Raw genomic sequence first — 22,953 nt, 5'->3', positions numbered from 1 at the left:
CTACTCTCTCTCTCTCTCTCTCAGTGTCTCCCTTTAAGCCTAGAGGGATGGCAAAACTGACCAATCCCCTTAGTAGGGCTCCATACACCTCATTTTCATAGTCCCACCCAGTCATTTAGTAGGAGTTACAAGTCTACGGCTAGAAGGGCCATATTAAGTAATTCATTGTACTGCAGGCCACCCCTGGCTCTTGTAGCCATTGGCTGTTTCAAACTTGAAGGATTTACTTTCCCTTCCCAATCATTTTACCAATTCAAAACAGTCATTAACAATTAATCCTCCAGTAAGGCAAGAGTCCTAAGGGTGAGGTTACTCAGGTACCAGCCATTCAGGTCTTCTGCAAGTGTCCATCTGATCTGATCAGGTTCTTGAAAAATTCATCTTGTCTTTACCCTCTCTGGCCTCTGACAAAATTTAACTGAGAGAAGATTATTCCCTTGCTCTGAGCCTCACTGGGTATCAGCATAGCAAAACTTTCAAGAAACTTTAGGTTTGGCCACTGTACTCCAGTCCAGCAGTGCCTCCCCCTTAGTCTACTCTTTCACACTTGCAACTTTTACAAGTACAGTTTTTATAATCACAGTTAACACTGTTAACAATCAACACTCACAGCTGAATCAAATACTTCTATCAACATCTTCCCCCACTCTCTCTTCCCCAGATCCATCAGGAAAAGAAGAAACCATTCAATGGGGATCCGCCCTTGTCCCCCTCATTTTGAGTGTAAGCCCACTCATTAAAGCATGTAAGCCAGCCACTTCATGCCTTTATCTCTCCTCATTTTAGATAGTCAATGTTTAAATTGCCCATCCCTATCAAACCAGTACTCTGAGGAGACAAACATGTTCCCTGGTCTAAGAATCTTCTGTTCCTATTGGAACTTCAAGAATCTGCATTCATAAGCAAAGTCCAGTCCAGACCAAGTCATCAAATTGGAGCAACCTACAACAGTTCACAGTGTCAAACATCTTTCTCTTCATTCAGTCGGGTTCTGGTCAGCTCATCCCCAGTTATCCAAGCTAGGTCACAATGAGTACCAGCCATAGGCTTGGGAGTTCATAGATACCTCCCAGCACTTCAGACCAGCCAGCCCCTTCTTTCTGTCTCATCCCTAGCCTGCATGGGCTAGGTCAACGGGCATTAGCCAAAAGTTCAGGAGGCCACACAGTTCCCTGACTTCTGACCAGCCAGCCCTTTCTCTCTCTCTGTCTCTCATCCCTAGTTTCCATGGACTAGGTCGACGGGTGCCAGTGGAACATGTCCAAACTCAGTCCATCTTTTCATTGCTGCATTTTCCCCACTGCCACTCATTGAGTGGACCCAGGTGGTCATCCGAGGTGAGCGTACCAGGCTGTCTACTTGCGGGCTCCTTTTAACGTCCAGTCCTAGAAAGGGATTCTGATGGGCACTGACTTTTTCTCCTCAATGCACCCAAAGGCAAACTGCTTGCTTGCTTGAAATTCGAAAAGCAAAACAGTCATTTCTATTTTTTTTCCTGCAGATCTTCCTTCAAACGCAAATCTTCTATTTTCTCAGCAGTTCTGGGAAGTCTGCAAGTCTTTTCAAATGCAAAATCCATGAGTGTGGCTCAAGTTTTTGACCTAAGACCCCAATACTCTACACACAGAGCTACTGCATTCAAATAAACAGCTTGTGTTTCCTTACTGGCACAGTCTAGTTCCCATTTTAGCATATCTAATCAAGTACTGGCTGAAGGCAGAGTTACACATTCTCTGTTATCTATAATATGCAATATTCATTTCTAGCATAGACTTAGGTCTGCTTTATAACACTAGGTAGGAGAACCATTCACTATTCATAGTGCATTCAAATAAACACACCTTGACTATCTTCCCATTCATATGCATATGACCTTGGGCATCTCGGTGGGTAGAACTAGTAGGCCCTGGCCCCCTATCAATCATCTTGCTTATCTGGCCTAGCTTTTGCCCCAAGCCATTCCAGATGCAGCATTTCTCCCTTCAGGTGCAGCATAACATTTCTTACTTTCCCTCAGCCAGTACAGATAACAACCAAAGTAACCATCTAAGAATCCAAAGTTTCACTTTCCAAGTCCCTTCATTCTTTCTCTTACTAAGTCCCATGCTTCCATGAGTCAGGAGCCATTGCAATTATCCCACTTCTGACAACAACTGTAAAAATGGTATGGCAGAGGCGTCTGACCTTCTCTAACTTCACAAGAGGGAAGAAGAATCAAGATCAACAGCCCAAGGCTGATTCCTATGAGGCAGAGGTCAGACATACCTCCTCTCACCAGCTCTTTACCAATTCTGACACCATCTGTCCCTTCCGTGGCACACTTTACTTCTCTGCTAAGTTCAACAATTCCTTGCAATGGCCATAAAGAACTCACAGACAATAATAACAATTATAGGTTTATTAAGGAAGTAACAGGTTACAATTCAGGTTCAGGAATGCTCAGGATACAGTTCTTTGATCAGGACAGCTTCTTCGCAGCTGTGCCCACATGTAAGTCTCTCCCTGGCCCTCGGCCCCTTGGTCTCTTGGCCTCTCGGCCCCTTGGCCTGGCCTCTGTCCTGCTCAAGCAAGTGTTACAAAGCTCTTTTAGCTTTGCTGATAAGTGCCCAGAAGCACCCCACTCCACCAGTAAGCTCTGGCCTGTAGGCGCTCAGCTCTAGCTCCGTGGTTCGGCAAACCTAGCTCCACCAAGTGCCCAGAGGCTCCCTACTCTGCCAGCAAGCCTCTTGCCCGAAGGTGCTCAGCTTCCTCACTCCATGGGCTGGAAAACCCACTGTGCCATCTCCTGCCAGTCTCCTGCAGTCTCCTGTGGTCTCCTGCAGTCTCCTGCATGTCTACTGGTTCTGCTGGGACCGTGTCTCTGCCGCTGCTTTTTGCTGTCTCCTGTGTTACAGCTCTGCCTCTCTGTCTTCCATGTTACATCTCATACTCTCACTCAGTGTCTTTCTTTAAGCCTAGTAGAATGGTAAAACTGACCAATCCCCTCATTAGTATTCCATATACCTTATTTGCATAGTCCCACCCAGTCATTCAAGACTATGGCTAGAAAGACCACAGTAAGTAATCCATTGCCCCACAGCATCATTATTCATAATAGCCAAAAGAAAAAAACAAATATTCATCAACTGTTGAATAGATAAATAAAATGTGGTCTATACATACAATAGAATATTATTTAGCAATCAAAATAAATGAAGTGCTGAGATATGCCGCAACATGGATGAACCTTGGAAACATTATGCTAAGTAAAAAAAAAAAATCAATCACGAAGAACCACATATTATATGATTCCATTTATATGAAATATCTAAGCAAATCTATAAAGTACATTAATGGTTGTCCGGGAGTCCAGGAGTCCTTGGGTGGTGCAAATTATTAATCAAAAAGATTGGTGGTTTGAACTCACCCAGAAATGCCTCAGAAGAAAGGCCTTGTGATCTGCTTCCAAAAGGCCTTGGAAACCCTGTGGAGTGAAGTCCTTCTCTGCAACACATGGGGTCGCCGTAAGTTTGAGTTGACTAGATAGCAACTAGTTAGGTTTTTGTGTGGTAAGGGCGGGGGGAAGGAGATGAGAGAGGTCGAAGGTGATGCATAACAGAGACAGGGTTTCTTTTGGGGTGACAGAAATGTTCTAAAATTGATTGTGTATAGATGTACAACTCTGTGAATGTACTAAAAGCCACTGAATTTCACACTTCAAGTGGGTAAATTGTATAGTATGTGATTTATATCTCCATTAAGTTATTAAAAAGTAAAATATAAACATATTGGGATGATGGGGGGAGCAATGTAAGAGAAATAATCTTCATTTTGCATAGATGGAGGTCAGTAGATAATAACCAAAACTAGATAATCAAGAAATAGTACTAATAGCAAATATAGAGACCAAAACCAAACCAAATCTGTTGCCATCGAGTCAATTCCAATTCATAGCAACCCTACAGGACACAGTAGAACTGCCCCATAGGTTTCCAAGGAGCGGCTGGTAGATTTGAACTGCCAACCTTTTGGTTAGCAACTGAGCTCTTAACCACTGCACCACCCAGGCTCCAAATATAGAGACAAGTACCCAAAGTAAATAGCTAAAATTATTGTAAGAGAATGTTTGTATGGAATGAGAACTGGGGAGAAGTGCTACAGAAGACCTCAGTGTTTCAGTATAAGATGTATGAAAATATTTGACATTTTAAATTGTACATGTATATAACTTTGATAAAAGTAAAAAGAAACCATTTGGCCCAAACTCCTCACTTTGCAAACAAGAAAACAGAGGTCCAAGAAATTAAGTGACTTTCCCACAATGATACAACAGTTTAGCTAAACAGTTAAGATGAGATCCCCAGCTTCAAATCCTTAGCCAGCCACCTTCTATCATAATGTACTCTTAAGGATAGATTTAGAGAGCTTCTCACATAGACAGAAAATTCCCTGGGTGCACTGGAGATGTTTCCTGAGGGAGAGATCTTCTCTGAGATGTGCTCCATGGTAACAGCAGTTGGTATAATCTTCTTGGCAAGCTTGATGAGGGTATGGCCCTGGGAGCCTGGAAAAGCCCAGCACTTCCCAGGATGGACATCTGGCTGGAAAGAACACACAAAGTTAATCTCTTATCTATTTCTGTCAATCCAATCCCAAAACATTGGCCAGAGAATCTTTATTTACTCCAAGTCTATCTTGTGCCTAGTAATATGAAGGCACTGTGCACTATACATACCAAACAGGAAAACTCCCACGACACCCCTAGGCTTAGCTAAAGGACCCTCTTCTTTGTTTTTCCGGAGTACTTTATGCTTATATCAATCAGACCCCTTAATTACATAAGCATGTTTTCTTTCATTGTTCTAATTAGAGTGTAAGTGCTAGAGGGCAGCTAGTGGGTATAATGATGATGGTGGTGGTGGTGATAGTGGTGGCAGTTATCATTGTACTAATGGTGGTGGTGGAGGCAATGATGATAGTTATAATGGTGGTGGTGGTGATGATTGTAGTGATGGTGGTGGTGGAAGTGACGGTGGTAAACGTGGTAGTGGTAATGGCAGTAGTGAGGGTAGTGGTAGAGATGGTTGATAATTGTAGTGATATGATGGTGATGCCAGGGCTGGTGGTAAAGAAGAAAAATGATGTCTACTACTACTGGACATCATAAGACTGTGAAGTAATAAACTCCACACTTCCATCCTCAAAGAAATATCAAAAACAAGTAGAAACGGTCAGAATTAGGTTTGTCAGAGCTCTGGTAAAAAGTCAGAGGTCTGCAGCAACCAGACAAATGCTGAATCAAGAAAAAGGCAATGTCAACATAATGGTAGGAATGCTTTGTGGCTTTTTTTTACTGGACCATACCCCTCCCCTGACCTGGCCTAGCAGCTAGCTTGAAGTAACAGCCTATGTTTCCAATTTGGGACCCTGATCCTAGGGTCCGAAGGGAACAAACCATACCTTACGCACAAATTATTGTTTGTTGGTTTAACCGGTAGGGTGGCTATTTAAAGACTGAAGCAAAGCACGTATCTCTGTTTAGTCCATCTTGGAGGTAGCACGGGGGAAGGAGAAGAGGAGTGAACAGATCGGGGCCCAAGGGGGCAATTGAGACACACAATTAGGAACCTTAGGGCTAAGGTCAAGGAGCCAGAAAAGAGGTTCTTTGAGAAGTTGGGGCATTCATAAGTATCAGCATATACTGGGGAATTTATAAAGCCACACAGATGACCAGGGCAAGATGCATGCCTAGAAAAGACCCAAGAAAATCCTTATTTTTCACTTCAGGCTGATCTCTAGGCCCAGTGTAAGCCTGTCTAAATGTTGAAAGAGTGCCCCAGCACAGAGCCAATCTGCAAAGAATCCAAGAGGTGACTGTTTTTTGTTTCTTATGGCTTTGTTTGTTTGTTTTCTTGTTTTTATTTACTTTTCATTTTTTATATTTTCTTTTTCTTTGTTTTCTTTCTTTTCAACTTCTGATATTCAAGGAAATCTCTGTCAAACAATAGCTGAGTAGAAGCTAACAGAAGAGAGACCTCAGTGAACACATACATCAAGTAATTCAGTCTTTGCAAAAATAGTTGGGAAAGTCACTAAACAAATGGGCTCTTACAGATTTCAACAATAAAACAAATAAAAAGAAAGAAAGGAAGGAAGGAAAAAAGAGAGAATGGAGTCAGAAAACCCTGAGGAAGGGAGAGAATTCGATCTCCAGAATTACCACACTACATTAATCAAATGTACTGTTTTTCAACCAAAAATAATAAGTCATACAGAGAAACAGGGACGTATGGCCCATTCAAAGAAACAAAATAAACCAACAGAAACCATTCCCGAAAAAGCTAAGACATTGGATCTACTAGATAAAAAAGTTTTAAAACAACTGTCTTAAATACTGTCAAAGTGTTAAAGGAAAACACAGACAAAAAACTAAAGAGATATCAGGAAAGCAATCTACAAGCAAAATGAGAATATTAACAGATAGGAAATATAAAAAGAAACCAAGTAGAAATTCTGGAGCTGAAATGTACAATAACTAAAATGAAAAATTTACTAAAGGTTCTCAGTAGATCTGAGTGAGCAAAAGAATGAATCAGGGAACTTGAGCATAGAACAATTGAAATAATCCAGTCTAAGAAACAGAGAGAAAAATGAGCCTAAGGGACCTTTGGATACCACCAAGTGGACCAACATATGCATTATGGAAGCCCTAGAAGGAGAAGAGAGAGAAAGGGGTAGAAAGAATATTTGAAGAAATAATGCCTAAAAACTTCCTAAATTTGAAAAAAGACATGAAACCACATATCCAAGAATCTCAACAAACTCCAAGTAGGATAAACCCAAAGACAGCCACACGAACACACATTATACTTAAACTATTGAAAACCAAAGATAATGAGAGAATTTTAAAAGCAGCCAGAGAGAAGTAAATCATCACATACAAGGGACCTTCAGTAAGATTAAGCCCTGATTTTTCCTCAGTGGGATGATGTATTTAAAAGTACTGAAATAAAAAAAAAAAAACCGTAAACCAAAAATTCTGTATCTGGCAAAACTGTCCTTCAAAAATGAAGGTAAAAATAAGACATTCCCAGATAAACAAAAGCTAAGGGAGATCGTTACCACAAGACCTGCCCTACAAGAAATGCTACTGCAAGAACTGCTAAAGGGAGTCCTTGAGGTTGAAACAAAAGTATACTAGATAGTAACTTGAAGCTGTATAAAGACATAATGATCTCCAGTAAAGGTAATTTCATGGATAAATATAAATACCAGATTTACTGTATTTTTAGTTTATAACTCATAAACCTCCCCTCCCAAAAAAAGAACCTCATAAACTAAAAAACTAAAGCATCACGATATTATAAATTTATGTTATTGGGCACACAATGTATAAAGATGTAATTTGTGACAACAACATAAAAGGAGGGTCATAGCTGTACAGGAAAAGAATTTTTATATGCTACTGAAGGTTTTAACTTGGTATCAATTCAAACTTTATTATTACATTCAGGATATTAAGTAATCCCCATGGTAATCATGATGAAAGTATCTTAAAAAATTTTCACAAAACAAAATGATAATCGTAATTGTCCAGTACAAACAATTAACTAAACACAAAGAAGGCACTATGGGAGGAAAGAAGATACAAAAAAAGTATAAGACACATACAAAACAAATAGCAAAATGGCAGACTGTAAAATCCTTCCCAGGACATAAGTACAGTAATTGCTATACTTATGAGGGAATGTTGTTCAGCCATAGGAAGAACTGAAGTTTAATACGTGCTGTGACATGGATGAGCCTTGAAAGAATTGTGCTGGATGAAATAAGTCAGATGAGGGGGGACAAATACAGTATAATCTACTTATGTGAAGTAGCAAGAATAAGCAAATGCATAGAGACAAAAGCATATCTGTGGTTACCAGGAGCTAGGGGGAGGGTGGAATGAGAAGTTATTGTTTAAAGGGCACTGATTTTCTTTTTCAGGTGATAAAAAAGTTTTGAAGGTGGATGGTGGTGGTGGTTTCAGAATATTGTGAAGGTAATTAATGTCACTGAATTATACACTTAAAAATGGTTAGAGTGGAAAGCTTTGTGTTACACATATTGTATTACAAAATATTTTTTTTAAATTATATCTAACATTTTCTATATCTAGATTATAGACTGGAATGAGACCCACGGGTTTGCCCTTGAAGGTACTTCTAAATTTGAAACTAACCTCAGGTTTGGCATCATAGTACAGAAGTGTTCTACTATCTGTTAGTGTTCACTGCCTTTAGAATTGAACTTGGAGGTTGGGTGGTAATCTTATTTGGAAAGTTTCCATTATGATCAGACTTAATAAACAGTTTCTTGCACTAAAAGCACTTAGCACAGTATTGGCACTTAGGGGGCTTGCACTCTCAGTAAATGTTTGTTAAATGACTGATAGTTTCAATGGAAAAGGGAGTTCAAAAATCAGTTTAAAGAAAATAATATGGAATTTATCTGTTGTATTTGAAAAACAAATAATCTAGTCTCCCGTTTATAATAAATAAATAACTGTAAAATGAGAAATAATTCATGTAGTTTAATGACTATAAAAACATAATGAGATGATTTCAGATCCTGAAACAACTTTGGAGAATCTTAAATTGCCTCCATTTTAAACATCAATAATTTCATGATAAATAATAAGAATAAAATCTTAAAATACAAACAGGTTATTCTTATTTAGCTTTTACCTGAAGAATAATATCTGGAGGCATTTCATAGTTTAAGAACCCTATCCCATGCCAGTACAGTTTTGCCCTGTCATTTTTGTAACTTTCTGAAGTCCCAGCTTCAATGATGGAGGCTCCTAAAATTAGAAAATAATTTTTGAAATAAAAAAAGTACACTCAATTCAAAATACATCATTTGGATTTTAATAATGTTCTTGGAAAACTACTATTGGGTAAGTTACCAATTAGGTAAGAATGCTGTTAAGGAACTGGTTGGAAAAGTATGATTTTCTGTTTTCATTACCATAGAAATTTTATCACCTTGAGGAGGTAATGTCTGCTCTGCCTAATTCACGAAATTTCTGAAACTAGTATTATGATAAAAAAAATCAGATTCTGGAACAATTGATTTATAGACATCAATATTATCTGGATTATTTTTTTTTACCTAAAAATGTACATAACCAAACCAAATTCATTGCCTTCAAATAAATTCCGAATCATGGCTACCCCACCAGTAAAACTGCTCTCCTTAGTGTATTCAACGGTTGTAATCTTACAGAAGTAGATCACCAGTTCTTTCTTTCCTGGAGCTTCTGGGTGGATGTGAACCGCCAACCTTTTTGGTAGTAGCCAAGAACAAACAATTTGTGTCACCAGATGTTGTTGGTATTTACTTGCCGTTGAGTCAATTCCTATGTACAACAGAATGAAACAAACTACCCAGTCCTGCGCCATCCTCACGATCTTTGCTATATTTGAGTCCATTGTTGCAGCCACTGTGTCAATCCATCTCGTTGAGGGTATCCCTCTTTATTCAAAGACTCTCTACTTTACCTAGCATGATGTCCTTCTCCAGGGACTGGTCCCTCCTGATAATGTGTACAAAGTATGTAATCTAAGGAGCATACTGGCTATAATTCTTCCAAGATGATTTGTTTGTTCTTCTGGCAGTGCATGGTATATTCGATATTCTTCACCAACACCATGATTCAAATGCATCGATTCTTCTTCTGTCTTTCTTATTCATTGTCCAGCTTTCGCATGCATATGAGATCATTGAAAACACCATGGGTAAGGCACACTTTAATCCACAGACTGGCGTCTTTGCTTCTTAACACTTTAATAAAAGGTCTTTTTGCAGCAGATTTGCCCACTGCAATATGTCGTTTCATTTCTTGACTGCTGCTTCCATGGGAGAGGAGCTCTGGTGGTGCAATGGTTAAAGTGATCAGCTGCTAACCAAAAGGTCAGTGGCTCAAACCAAACAGCTGCTCAGTGGGAGAAAGATGCGGTAGTCTGCTTCCTTAAAGATTTAGTGTCTTGGAAACCCTATAGGACAGTTCTACTCTGTCCTATAGGGTCACTATGAGTAGGAATTGACTCAACAGCAGTAGGTTTGGGTTTTGGTTTGTTTCCATGGGCACTGATTGTGGATCCAAGTAAAATGAAATCTTTAACAATATTTTCTCCATTTATCATGATGTTGCTTATCACTCCATTTGTGAGGATTTTTATTTATGTTGAGGTATGATCTGTAGTGAAGGTTATAGTCTTAGATCTTCATCAATAAGTGCTTCAAGTCCTCTTCACTTTAAGCAAGCAAGGTTGTGTCATCTACATATTGCAGGTTGTTAAAGAGTCTTCCTTCAATTCCGATGCCTCGTTCTTCTTCACATACTCCAGGTTTCTGGATTATTTACTCAGCATACAGATTGAATAAGTATGGTGAAAGGATCCAACCTGACACACACCTGTCCTGATTTTAAATCAAGCAGTATCCCTCTGTTCTGTTCAAACAACTGCCTCTTGGTCTATGTACAGGTTCCTCACGAGCACATTTAAGTATTCTGGAATTCCCGTTCTCCACAATGTTATCCATAATTTTTATGATCCACAGAGCCAAATGCCTTTGCATAGTCAATAAAACACAGGTAAACAGCTTTCTGGTATTCTCTGCTTTCAGCCAAGATACACCTGACATCAGCAATGTTACCCTGTGTTCCACGTCCTCTTCTGAATCTGGCTTGAATTTCTGGCAGTTCCCTGTTGATGTACTGCAGCAACTGTTTTTGAATTATCTTCAGCAAAATTTTACTTGTGTGTGATATTAATAATATTGTTCAATAATTTCCTCATTCTGTGGGATCACCTTTCTCTGGAATGGGCACAAATATGGATCTTTTCCAGTCAATTGGCCAAGTAGCTGTCTTCCAAATGTCTTTGCATAGACGAGTGAGTGCTTCCTGTGTTGCATCTATTTGTTGAAACATCTCAGTTAGTATTCTGTCAATCACTCGAGCATTGTTTTCCACCAATGCTTTCAGTGTAGCCTGAACTTTTTCCTTCAATAGCACTGGCTCATGGTCATATGCTACCTCCTGAAATGGTTGAACGTTGACCAATTCTTTTTGGTACAGTGAGTCTGTGTATTCTTTCCATCTTCTTTTGATGCTTCCTCCTTCGTTCAATATTTTGCCTATAGAATCCTTCAATATTGCAACTGGAGGCTTGTTTGTGTTGTTAAAAAAAGGTATTTCTAATGAATAGGTTGTTGGTCTTGCAAAATTCTGTCATGCAATCTCTTCTATCACCAAGGCCATATTTTTCAACTACAGATTCTTCTTTGTTTCCAACTTCCACATTCCAATCCCCAGTAATTATCAATGCATCTTGATTGCATATTTGATCAATTTCAGACTGCAGAAGTTGGTAAAAATCTTCAATTTCTTCATCTTTGGTATTAGTGGTTGGTGTGTAAATTTGAGTAATAATGGGATTGACTGATCTTCCTTGTAGGCCTATGGATATTATCCTATCACTGACAGAGTTGTACTTCAGGATAGATCTTGAAATATTCTTCTTTATGATGAACGTGAAACTGTTCCTCTTCAATCTGTCATTCCTGGCATAGTAGACCATATTATTGTCTAATTCAAAATGGCCAATACCAGTCCATTTCAGCACACTAATGCCTACGATATCAATCTTCATGCGTTCCATTTCATTTTTGAAGAATTCCAATTTTCCTAGATTTATACTTCATACATTTCAAATTATGATTATTAATGGATGTGTGCAGCTGTTTGTTCTCATTTTGAGTCATGCCACATGAGCAAATGAAGGTCCCAAAAGCTTTATTCCATCCGTATTATTAAGGTTGACTCTACTTTGAGGGGGGACCTGGTGGTGCAGTGGTTAAGAACTTGGCTGCTAAGCAAAATGATCAGCAGTTTGAATCCTTGGAAACCCTATAGGGCAATTCTATGCTGTCCTGTAGGGTTGCTATGAGTTGGAATCGACTCAACAGCAACGGGCTTATGATATTTTGAGTGCCTTCAAACCTAAAGAGCTTATCTACTTGCACTATATTAGACAATGTTATGCTGCTATTCTTAAGGTTTTTACTGGCCAGTTTTTTTTCGAAGTAGATTGTCAAGTCCTTCTTCCTAGTCTGTCTTAGTCTGGAAGCTTCAGTGAAACCTGTCCACTATGGGTGACTCTGCTAATATTTGAAATACTGGTGGCATAGCTTCCAGCATCACAGCAACAAGCCAGCCACCGGTTAGCCAGCCACCAGAATAATTAGTTATTCCAATTATGATCAGAGAAATAGTTTGACTTGATTATTTTAAATTTATAAAGGTTTGTTTTATAGCCCAGAATGCAATTTGTCTTTGTGGAAGTTCCATGTGCACTAGCAAAGAAGGTGTATTCTGATGTTGTTGGTGGGGTGTTCTGTAAATGTCAATTAGGTCAAGCGGTTTGACAGCATTGTTTAGATTATTTATACTCTGGCTAATTTTTTTTCTTCATTTTCTATTAATAACAGAGGAGTGCTAAAGTCTCCAACAAAAATTGTGGATTGTGTATTTTTCCTTTTAGTTCTTTCAGTGTTTGCCTTATCTACTTTGAAGCTTTTGTAAGTGCAATAACTTTAGGATTCTTTTGTTTTCTTGGTGAGTTGCTCTTTTTTATCATTATGTAATGTCCTTCTGTAGCCTTGATAGTTAATATCCCATGTTTGAAGTGTACTCTGTCTGATGCTTACATAACCACTCCAGTTTTCCTTTCTTTTACTTTTAACCTATTTAAGTAATTATAATTAAAGTGGTGTCTTGTAGACAGCATATATTTTCTTTTTATCCAATCTGACCTCTTAATTGGTGTGTCTAGACCATTTACCCTTAATTCGATTACTGACTGGGCTGAATTAAATCTACCATTTTATTATTTATTTTCTCTTTATCCCTTCTATTTTTCTTTATCTGTTACTCTGTTCCTGTCTTCTTTTACATTATTTCAATATTCTTTATTTCTCTTTAAGTATTGGCTTTTGACTCTCTTCTTTTTTTTAGTGCTTGCTCTAGCGACTACCCACCACATGTCTTCACTTTGTCATACCGTGGTGGTCTGCATGTTGCTGTGATGTTAGAAGCTATGTCACTGGTATTTCAAATACAAGCAGGGTCACCCATGGTGGACAAGTTTCAGTGGAGCTTCCAGATACTGACAGACTAGGAAGAAGGACCTGGCAGTCTACTTCTGAAAAAACTGGCAAAAGAAAACCTTATGAATAGCAGCAGAGCACTGATATACTGCCAGAAGATGAGCCCCTCAGGTTGGAAGGCAGTCCTCAAAGTAGAGTCGACCTGAATGATGTGGACGGAGTCAAGCTTTTGGGACCTTCATTTGCTGATGGGGCACAACTCAAAATGAGAACAAACAGCTGCAAACATCCATTAATAATCAGAGCATGGAATGTATGAAGTATGAATCTAGGAAAATTGGAAGTTGTCAAAGATGAAATGAAATGCATGAAGATCAATATCCCAGGTTTTAGTGAGCTAAAATGGACTGGTATTGGCCATTTTGAATTAGACAATAATATGGTCTACTATGCCGGGAATGACAAACTGAAGAGGAATGGCATCACATTCATCGTCAAAAAGAGCATTTCAAGATCTATCCTGAAGTACAGTGCTGTCAGTGAGAGGATAGTATCATGCCTACAAGGAAGACCAACTAATCCCACTATTATTCAAATTTGCATATCAACAACTAACGCTAAAGATGAAAGAATTAAGGATTTTTACCAACTTCTGCAGTCTGAAATTGATCAAACATGCAATCAAGATGCACTGATAATTACTGGGGATTGGAATGCAGAAGTTGGAAACAAAGAAGAAGGATCTGTAATTGAAAAATATGGCCTTGGTGATAGAAACAACGCTGGAGATCACATGACAGAATTTTGCAAGACCAACAACTTATCCAACGCAAATACCTTTTTTCAACAACATAAACAGCAATTATACAAGCAGATCACACCAGATGGAAAACACAGGAATCAAATCGACTACTTCTGTGGAAAGAGACGATGGAAAAGCTCAATATCATCAGTCAGAACAAGGCCAGGGACAACTGCGGAACAGACCATCAATCGCTTCTATGCAAGTTTAAGTTGAAGCTGAAGAAAATTCAAACAAGTCTATGAGAAACAAAATATGACCTTGAGTATATCCCGCCTGAATTTGGAGACCATCTCAAGACTAGATTTGATGCATTGAACACTAATGACGGAAGACCAGAGGAGTCGTGGGATGACATCAAGGACATCATGCATGAAGAAAGCACAAGGTCATTAAAAAGAAAGTAAAGAAAGAAAAGACCAAAATGGATGTTGGAAGAGACTCTGAAACTTGCTCTTGAAGGTAGACTAGCTAAAGCTAATGGAAGAAATGAGGAAGTAATAGAGCTGAACAGAAGATTTCAAAGGGCAGCTTGAGAAGGGAAAGTAAAGTATTTTAATGAAATATGCAAAAAACTGGAGTTAGAAAACCAAAAGGGAATAATAAACTCAGCATTTCTCAAGCTGAAAGAACTGAAGAAAAAATTTAAGCCTCGAGTTGCAGTTTTGAAGGATTCCATGGCAAAATACTGAACAAGGTAGGAAGCATCAAAAGAAAACGGAAGAAATACACAGAGTCACTGTAACAAAAGGAATTGATCAATGTTCAAGCATTTCAGGAGGCAGAATATGAGGAAAAACTGACAGTATTAAAGGAAAAAGTCCAAGCTGCACTGAAGGCACTGGTTAAAAACAAGACTCTAAGAATTGACGGAATACTAATTGAGACGTTTCAAACAAATGGGTGTAGTGCTAGAGGAGCTCACTTGTCTATGCCAAGAAATTTGGAAGACAGTACCTGGCCAACTAACTGGAAGAGATCCATATTTGTGCCCATTCCAAAGAAGGGCAATCCAATGGAATGTGGAAATTATTGAGCAATATCATTAATATCACATGCAAGTAAAATTTTGCTGAAGATAATTCAAAAATGGTTGTAGCAGTAAACTGAAAGGTAACTGCCAGAAATTCAAGCTGGATTCAGAAGACGATGTGGAACAAGGTGTATCATAGCTGATGTCAGATGGATCTTGGCTGAAAGCAGAGAATACCAGAAAGATGTTTACCTGGGTTTTATTGACTATGCAAAGGCATTCGACTCTGGATCATATGAATTATGGATAACACTGTGAAGAATGTGAATTCCAGAACACTTAAAGGTGCTCATGAGGAACCTGTACATAGACCAATGTCACAGCGGCGACGGTTGTTGGGACGGCAGAGACAGTAACCAAACACAACTCTTACAGAGACGTGGGGCCAGGAGGGTCACTCTGAGGAGTCGACCCCAGCTTCAGTCCCAGAAGTTTATTTATAGTCAAGACAACAAGCAGTGAAGCAAATAACAGAACAATGGGCTTTGGGTGCGGGCAAGGGAGAAGGAATTCAGGTAAACAAGCCAATCAGTAAAGGGACAATAGGTTTGGGAAAACAAGTCATGGCAAGTCTCAACATGTTGGGGACAAGTCTCAACATGCTGTGCAGCATAGAGGCCTGTGGGGGCTGCAGTTGTCAATAGTGCAGCCATGTTTAAATGGCATATATCCCCACAAACCAAGAGACAGTCATTTGAACAGAACAAGAGGATACTGTGTGATTTAAAATCAGAAAATGTGTGTGTCATGGCTGTATTCTTTCACCATACTTATTCAATCTGTATGCTGAGCAAATAACCTGAGAAGTTGGACTATATGAAGAAGAACTCGGCATCAGGATTAGAGGAAGACTCATTAACAATCTGCAATATGCAAATGACACAACCTTGCTTACTTAAAGTGAAGAGGACTTGAAGCACTTACTAAAGATCTAAGACTTCAGCTTTCACTATGGATTTCACCTTAACATAAAGAGAACAAAAATCCTCACAACTGGACCAATAAGCAACATCATGATAAATGGAGAAAATACTGAAGTAGTCAAGGATTTCACCTTACTTGGATCCACAACCAACGCCTTGGAAGCAGCAGTCAAGAAATCAAAGAATGTAGTGCATTGGGCAAATCTGCTGCAAAAGACCTCTTTAAAGTGTTGAAAAGCAAGTATGTCACTTTGAGGAGAAAGGTGCACCTGACCATGATATTTTCAATTGCCTCGTACGCATGTGAAAGGCAGACAATGAATAAGGAACACCAAAGAAAAAATTGATACCTTTTAATTTTGGTGTTGATGAAAAATACTGAATATATCATGGACTGCCAGAAGAACCAACAAGTCTGTCTCGGAAGAAGTACAGTCAGAGCACTCCTTGAACATATACTTTGGCCATGTTATCAGGAGGAACCAGTCCCTGAAGAAGGACATTATGCTTGGTAAGGTAGAGGGTTATCGAAAAAGAGGAAGACCCTTAATGACATGGATTGACACAGGGGCTGCAACAATGGGCTCAAACATAGTAACAACTGTGAGGGTTGCGCAGGACGCGGCAGTGTTTCATTCTGCAGTACATAGGTTCGCTATGAGTTGGAACTGTCTCAACAGCACTTGAGAATAACAACACCTACTGACTGCAATCTACATACCTAAAGTTTCATGGTTCACTGATAGCTAATATTTTACCATTTTATGTAAAAATTAAGGTCCTTACACCTATGGAGGTCCACTTAACCTCACCTACTGACTTTTCCTTTATAGTTGCCGTAAGTATTAAATCTACATGAATTAATGTCATAGCAGGCAGTGTTATCATTATTCCTTTCAACAATCATATATATTTTAAAGAACTTGAAAATCTTGTTATATTTACTCAAATATGTATATGTTGCTCTTTATTCATTCCTGAAATTTTAAGTTTCTTTCTGCTATCAACTCCCTTAAGATTGAACAACTCCTTTTAGCAGATATGTTATCAAAGAATTCTTAGTTTTCCTTCATCTAAACTATCTTTATTTCACCTTCATTCCTGAAGGATATTTTTGCTGGATCTGGAATTCTGCATTGATATTTCTTTTCTTTCAGCATTTTAAAAATGTATATTTCTGATAAGAATTCGTTAAAGATTCTGGTAGGAAATCTGAAGTCATTTGTATAATTGTTCTATATGCAATGTGTGTGTGTGTGTTTTCTCTCTAGCTGCTTTCAAGTTTTTTTCTTCATTTTTTTATTTTAAGCAATTTAAATATGATGTGTATGGATGTATTTTTCTTTGAGTTTATCTTGTTTTGGATTTTCTGAGTTTCTTGAATCTATAAACTTGTGTTTCTCACCAAATTTGGGGTGATTTTTAGCCATTATTTCTTAAAAATATTTTTCTGCATTGATTTCTTATCGCCTTCTGAGACTGCAAGGATAAGATGTTGGGCCTTTTGATATTGTTCCACAAGTTCCTGAGGCTCTGTTCATTTTTTTTCCAATCTTTTTCCCTCTATTGTTCAGATTGGACGATTTCTGTTGATCTATCTTCAATTTCACTGATTCTTTTTTCTGTCATTGTCCTTTTGTTATTAAGTCAATTCAATAAATTCCCCAATTTTTGACTCTCCTCCACAATCTGCCTACTTTTGTATACTTTCCAAAATGCTCAGGTAATTGCAGTTTATATTTTGTCCAATTGTTTAGTTGTAATCAGCAGAAGAGATAAATTGGATTGGGCTTTCTACATCTTGGTCAACCTAGAAGCTAGGATTGTGTTTTCATGCTGAGATGTATTCAGAAAACATAACATTTTTTGCTTTTTCTTGTTCTACATGGGGTGCCCATCAGTCTACTTTAGTCTTCATGACATTTGCAAACAGAGGTTGTAAATAATTTCAGTAGAAAAGAAGAAGGCATAAAAAAGGGTGCATCAGAATGTCAACATTCAAAAAAAAAACTCTGGATTACCTTCCCCTCCACCACCCATCTTATCTCAGTGCACATGCTTCAGGGAATTCAGGTTCAGGCAAGCTCTGTTATTTTGGTGTCTCTCTCTCTAAACACACACACACATTTAAGTAAAGCATTCTGACCCAAATGCTCTAGTTTAGGAAAGATACAAATTTATTTCTCTGGTATGAATCTGACGTTATCAATTGATTAAAATTAGTGTTATTTTGTATGCTATTTTCTTTCTCCTTCCCTTTCTCTCTCTTCCTTCTTTCCTTCCACATTGCTCATTGCACATATATTATTAATAGACTATAACAGGCAGGATATTGTAGAGATTAAGGTTAATAATACACAGTATAAGCCTTTAAGAATTCATTTTAACTGAAGGATATTGAGAACATGGCTTTATTTATAGCCTTTAAGCACTGTCATTTAATCTCTAACAATGCATGTAGATTCGTTGTTATAAGTCAATTTAGTATATAATAATAAAAAATGCTATAATGTTTACTATGCTTAAAATATGTTCTGTTCTCTCCAACTTCACCGTGCTATCTCAGCTTTGTCATCCTTTTAAATTTATACTAATGAAGTTGCATAGTAATTTCTCCCTCTATGATTTGAAATCGGAAAGCAATCAACTACATTTCTATTCTATTTTTCACTATCTAGATTTACTAAGTATTTCTCCTTTCAAGTTACCAGATAGAGAAGTGTTTTCCTAATAAAGACATATAGAGAGTAGAGATAATTTTGAAGCATTGATTTTTTTTATACTGTTCTTTCCACTTTTTCCATACTCACCAGCCGACTTCAGGGCATAATCAGCCATCTGGACTTGGTCCTCTCTAAACTTTTTAAGTACATAACTTACCAAGTTTGACATTTCCTGTAAAAATTTAAAAACAATCTCTCATAACTGAGTTTTGACTATTTATCTTATCGTTTTAGACCTAAATTCCCTAGTCTGAAAAATAATAACAGCAAACACTTATCAAGTGCCCACTCTGCGCCAGGCACTGTGCAAAGTTCCTCACACAGACACATAATATAAACTTCACAGCTCTGTAGGAGAGGTCTCTCTCAGACAAATGAAGTATTTAAAGCTAAAATGTGTTCAGTGACTCCCCCAAGGGTCATACAGCAAGACTGGACCTAAGGCCCCTTCCAGAGACCTAACCACAACACCACACTGCTTACACACTGAAGTGGTAAAATGAGACTGTTCTATCTGATCTCCTGCGCCCCCTCTTTCATTAGTGTCCCATGCTTAGTAACAAAGTCTTGAATGTTTTATAATTATTTAGGAATCAAGGCAGCTTACATAAAAGTAAACAATTGCTTATATAACCAAATTATGAAACAACAAGTTTATTACTCTATGCTTTCACTTCTCAGCCCCCAAATCTCTCCCTTTCTGTGCTTACATGGCTCTTATACTGCTGTTATTAGAAATTATTCATCTATTTGGATTAATGTTGGGTTCTTAAGGACGTTCTGATTAAAAAAAAAAGTGAATATTTTGAAGGACTTACAGTATGAGTTCTAATAAGACATAGCACTTTGTCACAGTGACCTGCCAAAGTGGGGCCTGTCAAATTTCTGTGCATTTTGAAAAGTAGACTTTAAGGAAGGGAAAGAAGACAGTGATAGTAAAGATAGAAGAGAAGCAAAAAGAAGCTCATTGTTTTTATCATAATTTTGCCTAAATCTGGTGCTGACTGGACTAAATAGGTATACTTCAATGAATAAAAATCTTTTCCTATTTAAGTATTTATGTATAGGCATTCAGAGAATGCCATTTCAGAATGACATTTTTTCCCCGAAAGATAAAACAGAATCATTCATTTATTTTGGTGGGAAGTAAGCCATACTGCAATAGAAAGTCTCCTTTGTGATACAGCGTATATGAAAAAGTAGGCTTCCAGGGGCCAGCTGTAGTGAAAGGAAGGTGATGTTAGAGAAAAATTTTCAAGAAGAGGACACAAGCCAAATCTCAGTTAGCACTAGAACAATTAATCCACTCAAAAAAGTAATTGTGAAGTGACACTAGAGGGAAATACTAAAAATCGCCCACCCAAATCTCCCAACACCTTCTTACCTCATCGAGAACGCCCTTGTCCTCTTCCTCAACAGGGTCCCCATTCCAGCTATGGTTGTAGACGCCATCCTTCATTTCCCTAAGTAATGCCTTTAGAACATCTATTTGTTCTATTAAAAATAGGATTTCACGGAAATTGTTTTCCAGAGTTTGGCTTTCCCTCCTGTAAATGGAGAAACCCAATGAGAAAGGAGAAAAGGAGTAAACTTCATTCCTGTATAATCAGCTGGTATGTGGCTTCAGTACATCAGCAAAGAGAAAAACCAGTTGCCATCAAGTTGCCCCCAACTCATGGTGACCCCATGTGTGTCACAGGAGAACTGAGCTCCACAGTGTTTTCAATGGCTGATGTTTTAGAAGTAGAAGCGCCTCTAAGTGAACTTGAACTTCCAAACGTTTGGTTAGCAGCTGAGCACGTTAACCATTTGCACCACCCAGGGACTTCTCAGCAAAGAGGTGTTTTATATTGTTGAAGAAATAAATTCTGGAGTGAGTGGAGATCAAGGATGCCCGTTTTTCCAACTCATGACTGTCTCACTAAATTATGACAAATGGGCATATGACATTCACAGAAAGCTTTTTTGAGGGCGTTCCTGTGCTTGGCACTGCACTCTGCCCTGGGAGTGCGGGTCTGAATCAACCTTGCACTTCCTTCAGGGCAGCTCGGGCCTTGCTGACCTGAGGCTTGGTGACTGTGTGTGTGTGTGTGTGTGTGTGTGTGTGTGTGTGTGTGTGTGTGTGCGCGCGCGCGCGCGCACAGGCAAAACTAAATCGTTAAGCTCCTTAAAACTGGGAAACACCTTGCATTTCAACTATGATGCAGAGCCATGGTTTTCAAACTGTGCCCTAGTTTTGTGGGTGTGCCTCAGGGGAAGCTAGCCAGTGGGTAACTACATTTTACCTGTTTGAAAAAATGCTTGTGTAGGATTTTACTTTTGAAGGAAAGTTTCTGCTACTTTTAAAGTCTGAAAGTTACTGGTAGAATAGAAAATGTCAGGCTAACAGGTATTTGTTTATGCTTAAAAAAACAAGTAGTACATATATAGTATTTTTTCCAAAATTTTGAAAGAATACATGTTCAATATTTGGAAAAAGCAAAAGTACAGAAGAAATAAACACTGCTAAATTTTAGTGTTTATCCTATGCAAAAATCTAATAACAAACTACAGATTGTACTAATAATTTTGTGACCCACTACACTTGACAAATCATTAAATATATTTAAAAATTAATTTAATGGCCTCATAATACTCCACTACATGGATATACTCTAATGCATTTAACCAATGGCCAATTTTTATCATCTAGGTTGTTTGCAATTTTCTTGGTTATAAATAATATTGAAAGCACATACCAGTATAGATATTTTAAGGGACGATCCACAGAAAGAGAAATGTTATATTAAAGGCTAAGTAATGTCCTAAAGTAATAAAAATGCTATTGCTTTGTTTTAAACATGCATGCTTACTATAAGGAAAAAAGAAAAAAGATATTCAGAAAAGTATAAGAAAGAAAAGTCACCCAAAATTTCACTCCCAGAGGACAGCCCCGTAAAACCAAATGAGACTAACAAGGTACAGGAGTCCAGTGACAAGGGCCAGCAGGCAGAAGGGGACAAGGAAGCTGGTGATAGGGAACCCAAGGTTGAGTAAGGATATTGTTGATGTGTTGTGAGATTGTTAACCATTGTCATAGGGCGACATTTGTAGTAACTGTTAAATGAGAAACTATTTTGTTCTGTAAGCCTTCATCTTAAGTGAGAATAACAGCACAATTGGAAGAGCGTAGTCAATGTCACTGAACTGTGCATGTAGAAATTTTTGAAATGGTGTATCTTTGGCTATGTGTATTTTCACTAAAAAAAAAGGTAGAGAAGTTAGAGGGTTGATATGTTGTGGGGTTGTTAACCAATGTCATAAAACAACATGTGTACTATTGTTTCATGAGAAACTATTTGTTCTGTAAGCCTTCACCTGAAGTACAATAAAAATAAATAAATAAATAAATTGACTAAAAAAAAAAAAAATTTCACTCCCAGAAATAACCTTTGTTAACAGTTGGTGACATCATGTCTGGCATCCCTCTATGCATCTATGCAGCTGGGAAAAAAAGGAGTAAGGGAAAGAGGGAGGGAAGAAGGATGGGCATTAAAGAAATAAAGGATCAGTGGCAGGTCAATCTGTACACACTATATTTAATATTAAAATATCATGTTTATTGTTATTTGAATTTATCAGAAGGAAATAAGAAAAACTCCCCTCCCTCACTTATGCATATACATTAGTTTAAAAAAGATTTGCCTTTTTATGGGGACAAGAGAAAAAGCAAGAAAAACATGCTCTTGGATGGCATGAAAAGTATAATATCATAGAGAAATCATCTTTAATTCTATAAAACTATAAAGACATTTCAGTATTCAAAACCACACCAGAAACCCCCCGCATATCAGGAAATCTCACTCACTTTAGAAGTTCCAGTTGCTCTTTTGGTATACGAAGTCTGGCCTGAAAAAAATAAATAAGTAAAATAAAATAAATAAATAAATCATTCTGAATCCTGCCTATTCAAGTGGAGTTATTTTTCTTATTTAGAAGGGGGAAAGAAATTACACTTCTACGTCAGATGCACACTGTGTCAGGGCTGGGACACATGTCATCTTATAAGTAAGATACTAGCATCTTTTCTGGCCTTAACTGTAAATAAATTTGGAGGAGATGAGGTAACATCAAATCTATTTAATAACGAGTAATATTCTACTGGAGTTCTGTTTACTGTTCCTCACAATTGCGAAATGCTAAGCTAAACACCGTCCTAGGACCTTGTAATGGGAGAGAGGGATTCTCTGGCCAGGAGGAAGGAAGGATGAGGCGGATCTGCAGGCATGAGACACACAGGGCGGCCCTGGGGGCCAGGCAGCGGCTGCGCGATGTGCGATGAAGAGCGCTGCGCGG

At 38.2% G+C, this 22,953-nt stretch overlaps 1 protein-coding gene across 1 annotated transcript in view; it reads right to left on the bottom strand.

Annotated features, from left to right (window-relative positions):
• SUN3 (Sad1 and UNC84 domain containing 3) overlaps positions 1-22,953 on the bottom strand; it is a 45,839-nt gene that overhangs the window by 8,752 nt on the left and 14,134 nt on the right. Inside the window, exons 4-8 of the mRNA XM_004389460.2 lie at positions 22,466-22,506; positions 20,003-20,165; positions 18,706-18,790; positions 8,709-8,824; positions 4,413-4,580 (exon numbers count right to left, since the gene is read on the bottom strand). Of these exons, the coding sequence (XP_004389517.1) occupies positions 4,413-4,580; positions 8,709-8,824; positions 18,706-18,790; positions 20,003-20,165; positions 22,466-22,506 (573 nt within the window). The remainder of the gene's footprint in view (positions 1-4,412; positions 4,581-8,708; positions 8,825-18,705; positions 18,791-20,002; positions 20,166-22,465; positions 22,507-22,953) is intronic.

This window comes from Trichechus manatus, unplaced genomic scaffold, assembly GCF_000243295.1.
Source record: "Trichechus manatus latirostris isolate Lorelei unplaced genomic scaffold, TriManLat1.0 scaffold00247, whole genome shotgun sequence".
In the NCBI taxonomy this organism is placed as follows: Eukaryota; Metazoa; Chordata; class Mammalia; order Sirenia; family Trichechidae; genus Trichechus; species Trichechus manatus.
The sequence above is the reverse complement of the archived record's forward strand: the minus strand, read 5'-3'. Positions and strand labels throughout refer to the sequence as shown.